The 8,469-nt window shown below is 42.3% G+C and overlaps 1 protein-coding gene across 2 annotated transcripts in view; it reads left to right on the forward strand.

Moving 5' to 3' along the window:
• Nucleotides 1-8,009, forward strand: part of kcnq3 (potassium voltage-gated channel, KQT-like subfamily, member 3) — a 130,429-nt gene extending 122,420 nt beyond the window's left edge. The window contains exons 10-16 of one of the 2 annotated variants that reach the window (XM_008293161.1): nucleotides 2,526-2,725; nucleotides 3,135-3,240; nucleotides 5,314-5,445; nucleotides 5,538-5,633; nucleotides 5,807-5,894; nucleotides 7,224-7,379; nucleotides 7,509-8,009. In XM_008293161.1, coding sequence (XP_008291383.1) covers nucleotides 2,526-2,725; nucleotides 3,135-3,240; nucleotides 5,314-5,445; nucleotides 5,538-5,633; nucleotides 5,807-5,894; nucleotides 7,224-7,379; nucleotides 7,509-7,922 — 1,192 coding nt within the window. In that variant the 3' untranslated portion in view covers nucleotides 7,923-8,009. Of the gene's footprint in view, nucleotides 1-2,525; nucleotides 2,726-3,134; nucleotides 3,241-5,313; nucleotides 5,446-5,537; nucleotides 5,634-5,806; nucleotides 5,895-7,223 lie in introns of both variants that reach the window. The other variant, XM_008293160.1, reaches the window with a different exon arrangement.
• The last annotated feature ends 460 nt before the right edge of the window (nucleotides 8,010-8,469 follow it).

Genomic DNA, 8,469 nt, shown 5'->3' on the forward strand with positions numbered 1-8,469 from the left:
CATGGTATGTTCAGGGACTGTTGGAAAGTTGAATGTTTGGCCATTCTTTCTGTTTTTACAATTTCGTGCACTGATAAATTGTGTAATTTTGGTCATTTTTAATCTTTGAATATAGTTTTTGAAGGAGTAGCATATGTCTGGTTTTCACACACACGATATCAGTTAGTTGATGCTTTCAGTGTTGGTTAGACTCAAAACATGAGTTTTCATAATCTCCATTAATAATAATACCATTGCACTCACCCAGTGAATATCTGCAAAAAATGTTGATGCCACTTTAGGTAAGTTTGACTTGACACATGAGCATTAGCATAAACCTTGAGGTTGGTCAAAAACACTGAAAAAGGTAATCAGTCAAATATTAGCCCAAACCCAGCTTACCCACTCTACAGACCCACCTTCTTACCTGTAACATGTCTTTCAAGTGTGCTTTCTTTCTGTATAACCTCCAAACAAAGTGGTTCAGATATTCAAAGTTATAACAGCTCTGAATGATGCATGAAACCTACAAAGACACAGCCCAGGCTGTAATTTACTGGAGTTATCTTTTCCTAAAGTCTCTGCAGGTTTGTGCAGGTCTAGTGACTGTATGTGTCTTGGGAAGCTACAGGAGATAAGGAGCATTATTTTTATCCTGTTGTGTTGCCTCATTTACACGGATCTGCGGGATAATCACATCTCATTTTCTGCTCTTTATTCGCCGAGGAGCGGCCAGAAAGAGATTCCCTCTTCCTTTAAAGCTTCCCATTCTGCAGCCTCTCAGCGCCCATTCTGCCCCGAGGCCACATAGAGGCTCATATTGTGTGTCTGCTGTGGGAGCAAAGTCGCTGAGAACGCTCCACGTTTCAGAGGCCTTGTTCGGGCTGTTTTCGGCTCCGGTTACCCTCCTCTCTGCCTCTTCCAAGGCACACAGGAGTCTTATTTTACCCAGGGAGCTCTTGTCTTTGTGCTGCCAAATATTGTCAGCCGTCGGACAATAAAGGAGAGCGATCTCCTCGCAGCTCTTTGAGGCTTCCTTCTGCCAGCAGAGCAGCATTGTTACGCTGAGGCAGCAGACTATGAAGAACTTCTCTGAGTCGAAATTCTGACTCAAGAAATCGTGCAGGAACACAAAACTGCCTCCAGAAATAGTTCTGCTCAGGAATAAGTCAGACAGAACTTTCAGATCCAAAGCTGGACCATTACTGTGGTTTCAGCAGGATTTCAGTGACTGCGATTCAAATTTTAACTTGATATTGAAACTGAGCGCTGGTGGGAAAAGGTGTTCAGATGATTTAAAAGTTTAAAGAACTTCAAAGAAGTTTCAGCTTAACTCTGAATGTTCAGCCGTTTTTGACTTGCAAATCAACCAAACGTTGTCAGAAATAACTATTTCTGTCAATTAGAACAAGAGAAATCGTGAAAATAAAAGACAAAAATAAAAGTTACATTTCTTGGATTCTGGATTGAAAAAAAACTGGAATCAACATTCCCAACATTTTTCCAAGTACCCACAGGTGTTACTAACTCTGGGAAAAATGCTGGCTGTACATGTAATAGATATTTAAATATGTCAAAAACTAGAAACTTTGCGTTTTTCATACAGCTCTGTACATCAGCTATACAAAGACGTTTCAAAGACGCTGAATGTCTCTTTCAACAGCTCACTCCTATATGTACTATTTCTAAACCAATGAAAAAGTCTGAATTTTTGTCACATGCTTTTTGGTCACACCGGAGACTGTCATGGCTTTCCAGTAACTCTGAGAACTCAGAATCTTCCGTTTTTCAGAGGATATGATGCAAACACCGGTGAATTTTTGAATGAGACTAAATGAAATGTTTTTAATGAAACTTTCCAATTTTAAGCTTAGATTTGGTTAATTTTCTTAACTATGTCACGCATGATTAGTTCAAAGACTGTCGTAAAGTCGAAAATCTGACAATTCTTTGTGTTTTTACAGTTATTGGCTCTGACAATGGGTGTAATTTTGTTCAAAAAACAGTCTCTGTAATAAAACAGTCTTGACATTGATGCTTTTGTGATGTCCAAAGCAAAAGAAATCAAGGATTTTCAGACATAGCAAGTAACTTTACGGAAGTTATTGCTGCTATAAAAGCACTTGTTTTTGTGTCACCTACAAACAAATAGACAAAAGACATTGGCAGAGCAGCTAGATTTTGGTTTTACAAAGTTCCTGCACAATGTAAACTGGTACTAAGAATAAACAGCTCTTAACTGAGAAGACACTTGTTAAACATTTCAGTTTGTCAGCCTTATGAACTCAATGAATTGAAATGCCCGTCCTAAATAGAGCATAGAGCAACAGCATCAAACGTTTCTGGTTCTTTTGGCAACGTCTCTCCGTAACCTTTATCTTCATAATAAAACAATAATGTTACAAGAAAGAACATTAAGTACTTTAGCATAAAAAGTTCATAATTTTGTATTTTAAGAGATAAATTTGTCTTTTCTTTAACTCTGGCTGGTTGCTGCTTCTCTATGCTAAATGGGTAAATGGGTTTTCTTTTCTGTCCCGCTTCAGCCAGAAACTGAGTTTACTTGAGCGTGTTCGCCTTCCCAACGCCCGACCATCGATGGGGTCGGGAAAGAAGCTCACCGGCAACGCTGAGTCCATTGAGGAGAGTCCATCCAAGGAGCCCAAACCTGCCGGCTTCAGTAACCGGGAACGTTTTCGCACCGCCTTCCGCATGAAGGCCTACACGCTCCGCCAGAGCTCCGAAGGTACCGAACTCTGGAAAATAGCATCATCAAATTATTTTTATAGAACGTTTCAAACAACAGATGTTGGCCAAAGTGCTGACTGGTAGAAAAGATTATGAATTTACCCAACAAGTACAAAGTGCTTCTTCAGAACTGATGAAGGTGAAACATCTTCAAGAACCAAAAAAGAGAAGTCCAGTTGCTTTTTACTACAGCTTTGGGGACAAACAAGTTTAACCACTGAAGATAAAACTGTATAATATTATATACTGTACCGACTTACCTAGCTAATTTTAAAATGAAGGTTAATACCCCACAAAGGTATACATGGAGAAAGGTTATATACTCTGAAATAAAGGTGTATATGTTCAGCCTAAATAAACAAGGTTACCAACTTCAACTCTTACATTAGTGTTTTCTGGTGTTGCAGATGCCGGCGCTCTGGCAGATCCAGCCTTAGAGGAGCGGGGTTTCCCCCCAGACATCCTCCTGGAGGAGATGATCCCAACACTGAAACTGGTCATCAGGGCAGTCAGGTCAGCATCTGGTCATCAGTGGTCCTTTAAAGGCAATGAAAACAGCAATAGTTGATGTCCATAACTGGTTTTGACCAGCCACCTATCCCACATGGTAGTATTATCCTAGAATGTTTACCCAAAATGCACTTTATACAGTTTTAAACCAACCCTATGTGCTATAAGGGTCTGGAAATGTTTCCTGATTTCTTTAAATACACTAACATTATTGTACAGTAAAGTCAGGTGATTCTGATTGAACCACATGGAGGGAACTGATGGATTTTTTTTGGAATGCTTGGAATCCTTATATATAATGTAACACTGGCAACAGCAATGAAAAATAGTACACAATGATGAACAGATTAGCTAGAAAAAGTTGTTAACGCTGAACTGTACCAGGGAATATCTGATCAAAGAATCAGTAAACAGTACAAATCATCTGACAGTTTCAATACTTGACATGAAAGCATCTTCAAAAGGCGTTTGTTCAATATGACCTCATGCTGCGGGACTCCAACAACCAGTGCAGTGTGAGCAATGTAAACCCACACATGCTGACAGTGTGTTGGTAAATCTATAGGCCACACAGCTGACATAATGCAGGAATTCAATCTAGCGTGAGGAGCCTGTGAGATGAGTGATTAACCCTGTGAAAGTGCTGCTTCCTTCCACTCCATTATATCGGGGTTGAATGGGTCTCTGAATGGGATGCTCTGACCCAGAGGGTTTCAGTTTCAGGGCCCAAGACTTTTTGCCAAACAGCGGAGCTCCAGCAGTGGAGTCGACTGAAAGAAGGAGCTCTGCAGGACAAAGGACGGAGCTCAGTGGGTGGCAGGGAGGTCTGAAGGTTGAGAGCCTTTCAAAGAACCGTAAGATGTCGGGTTTGATCCCAGCTACAAGGAAGTCAGAGGATTTCTATGAAGGACCCTATGTTTCCTTTAGTGGTTGCTGTTTGATGAACAAAGACAGAGTTTAACACACACTTGGATGGTTTGCAGTTTGAGTGTGAAGTGGTTGTGATGGTGGTTAGCTGGGGATTGATTACACTGGGTTGTAAAAGGGTCGCTGCCCCAGTTAAAGGAACTGTTGGGTTTTGTTCATGAGTGAGAGCAAGGTGACGCTCTCAGTTTATCAGCCTGCGGTCAGTTTCAACCCTCAAACTCTGAGTCGGGACCGAAAAAAATGACATCACAAGTGGTCAAAATGATCCAGAAGGTTCCTCCTGGTTACCTTTAGAGGCTTTATGGGCATATCCAGCTGGTAGGAGGGGTGACTAACATACTACCTACCTGCCTTTCTCAGACCTCATCCACACTGATGTAGACATTTTGCCAATTTTTCTTCTACATTTGGCCATCTTATCAATGTGCAACTTGTGTTTTAGTTTGGTCAAACTGATTTTATTTATTTATACTAAATGCATTCTGAAGTGCAGATTAAAACCTCTATTTTGTGTGTATCCATGTGGACATATAAGACCCAATATAACTTGGTCCACAGACCAAGGTCAAGTCCAAAGAAACAACAAAATGACAGAATGTTCTTCAAAAACACAATTCTTTGTGCATCTTTTAGTACAAAACTACAATTTCAGTATAGAAAGGACGGCTGAGAACTTTGCTGAATTCACAGCCTGTTATTGTGCCTGTTAAAGTGTTTGTAGTCATTTTTTTGTAAAATAATGATCATGTTAACAGATTTTCTTTTCAAGATCGTGGGAAAAGGTGTCAAGAAAACTCTCCTTATTAGCAGGTACCAGGCCTTAGTTTGCTGCTGTGGTAAAACCAGACAAGGATAAGTTGCTGTAAACTGATGTGATGGATAGATGGTTATTGTGACTGGATCAAACAAGCTACCAATGTTAAGCTCTAAGCAAGTCAAACAGCTCAGCTCCAAGCACCTAAAACTATGTGGATTTGTGTAATTGCTCTGTAAATGTCTGATCATCACCACTCATTCCTGAGAAAAACATGCAATGTAAGTAAGTATAGCAGGTCTCCACAAAGTCACATTGCAGCATCTCATGAACGAATGCCGCTGTTTGGTAAAGTGTTGCTTCAATAAATTACATTTGAAGTCTGTTTCCCACAGGATCATGCAATTCCTCTTGAACAAGAAGCGGTTTAAGGAAACTCTGAGGCCTTACGATGTCAAAGATGTGATCGAGCAGTACTCTGCCGGACACCTGGACATGCTCTGTAGAATCAAATACCTCCAGACAAGGTGAGCAGCCACACCACAGATCAGATAGTTTTAGTGAATAAGCAAATATAAGTTCATCTTCCTCATACTGATTCTGTTTGTCTTCCTTTAAGGATCGACATGATTCTTGCGCCTGGACCCCCCCTCACCCCCAAACACAAGAAAACTCAGAAAACGCCCTTTGCCTACCCGTCTAATCAGTCGCCCAGGTACCGTCACGCTGTTCACAAAGTAAAATAATCATTACACAATGCAAAGAAAATTCCACAGTCCTGCTAACTATCAATATTTGTTGTCATTGCTGTGTTATAACTATGAATTTATCTAAAGCTGTGCAGTTTGTCTGTGCAGTCCACATCTACTCAGTGTCCCTTTGTTCCAGGCATGAGTCCTACCTAGCCAAAGCCGCCTCCATGCCAGATCCCGAAGACCAAAGCATGATGGGTAGATTTGTCAGGGTGGAGAGACAGGTGAGGATGAAAACTAAAAATAAGAATTCATTATGTCACCATGCATACAGCACATCTTAAATACAAGCACCCAAACCAAAAAAAGGACAGTGGTTTGATTCGATTTGGTGTAATCAAAAAGTTCAGAGTCTGCACCTTTAAAAGCAAAATCTGATGTAAATTGACTGCCATACCCTTCAAAGTAAGTCTTTGTGCAGCGATACACTAATCCCAGAGCGGCTGCAATGTTTGTAACTCTCTCTGGAAGTCCTGTTCTTCAACAACTGCCGGTGCACATTTGCAATTTCACCATGCAGCTCACAGAACCAACAACAAACTCTGTGTCAAACTGACTAAACCTTTGTGCTAAGGATCTTCATTGGAAGACCAAAACGATGAATGATGTTTCTTTGACATTCGTAGGGTTGTGCAACGTGAATTTATCTCCCAGAGTTGAACTGTCAACATCCAGTTCTACTGCAACACATGGAGGCATCTAAAAGCAGAACATTTAATACCAATCAAGCTAAACTGTAGAAGTAAATCCAGGTGGTGTGTGATGCGCTTACATAACAGGACTTTTAGGGAGCACTATGAGCAAGGCAGGAGCACTGGGAGCAGTGTGTCACTGCACGAAAGAGCTACTTTGGAGGAGATGGCAGCCAAATTGAAATCAAGTACGATTTTGACTTACACAGTCTTTGAACATTTTAACTTCACTGCATATACCAATGTTCAAACTGCATTTCACAGGTTAATTATTTGCATCAATTTTGATTGTTTGAATGGCTGATTGGAAACGTCTTGGGGGGAAAGTCGATCAATGAAAGATAAACTGTAGAATTTGGTCACACCTGCATTTGTATTGATTTTGAATAACTTTTAAAAATAAATTTTTTAAAAGTTTTTTTTATTCAAGGACATCACAGATAGAACCTCTTGTGTAGAATTCAGTTTTGATGAACTTAACACACCCAGCGTTGTGTTGTTGACCAACTGCATCCTTGACAGTGCTTACAGTTGATGTTCATTTAAAAATAAGTTGGCGTTTTTCTACAGTCAACATTGGAATTATTACTCTTCATTGTTTCTGTGATTTTAGTAGATATTACTTACTGGATATTATCTGCAATTTAACAAATAATTACGTGAAATAGCAGTAAATTGGTAAAAAAAAAAAATTACAATTATAAACTCAATTATTAAATTAGGCTTTTGAGTGTGGTGCAGTTACAATTCTTTCCTACTCTGGATTTCAGATTTTGCATCTTTTCTGACACACTGATCACATTAAAGACAAACAGAATCAGCTGATTAGTCTGTTCTGTGTAAATGCGTCTTGTGTCTCAGGTGGAGGACATGGAGAAGAAGTTGGACTTCCTGGTGGACATGCACATCCAGCACACTGAGCACCTGCAGGTGGACTCTGCCGGTGGCGCCCAGATGACTCTGGAGACCTGCGACCCTACAGGGAATGGTGGGATCCGAAGGGTTTTCTTCAACTACGCCGAGGCGTTCCCGCACATGTCGTTTCAGGTGCCTGTCACTAAGGTGAATCCGTTTTATGGCAGAGGACGTGGAGGCAGGGAGGGTCCGGGGCTGGCTGGAGGAGGCCTGGTACCTTCGGATCACCAGCCGCCACCGTCACACCTCCACCAAGCTCCAGGCGCTATCCCCACCTACACCGAGCGTCCCACAGTGTTGCCCATCAGCTCGCTGCAGGACCTATCGGTGGGGCTGGGCAGGACCACAGGGGGGCGGGGGGGCGACTCGCCACTTTCAATGCTGTCGGTGAACCACGAGGAGCTGGAGCGCTCGCCCAGCGGCTTCAGCATCTCCGGGGAACGTGAGGGCGAGGATGGGGGCGGCCTGTCAATGGGGGCCGGGGTGGCAACTGGGGACGCCAGCTGGACGAGACCCAGGCCCAGCTACCTGGCGGAGGGCGAGACGGACACGGACACAGACCCCTTCACGCCCAGCGGGGGGCCGCTGCCGCTCTCCTCTACCGGAGAGGGATTCGGTGACGCCGTGTGGAACACGCCACCCTGAGAGGAAGCATGTTTGTCTGTTAAATCCACGACTCAGACCTTAAATCCAACCCATGCCTCTAAACCCAAATCACTGGGTCAAAGCCAAACCTCCGGACCGAACCTTTGGGGGGGAAGGGCGGCTCTTATCTGCCTCGATGCTGCAAGGTCATGAGGAAGGTCACCGACCTTCAAAGCCCGCAAGTCTTACCAACCGACCGCGGTCCAGACAGAGAGCCATGGCACTGAGACTGCCCAGAAAAAAGGGAAAGCAGACCGTTTGTAAAGTAAAACTCTGTACAGTGCACTCTTCGCAAAAACTTAGCTGACATAAAAAAGAACATTAATATACATACTATATACACCCAAAGCTTTATCGCTGCAAAGCCAACCGCACTGCATGTGACGCATGCGATTTTTAGTGTAGACACTGCAAAGTTCAGGATATCAGGAAACGGAAAAAGAGATTGAATGGATACATATACTTGCTATGCCATTTTGTAACACTTATTTTTTTATATGAATACATTTTCATTGTTTTTTGCATGGTTTGCATGATAATGCACCAT

Source organism: Stegastes partitus, unplaced genomic scaffold, assembly GCF_000690725.1.
Source record: "Stegastes partitus isolate 25-593 unplaced genomic scaffold, Stegastes_partitus-1.0.2 Scaffold861, whole genome shotgun sequence".
Taxonomy (NCBI): domain Eukaryota; kingdom Metazoa; phylum Chordata; class Actinopteri; family Pomacentridae; genus Stegastes; species Stegastes partitus.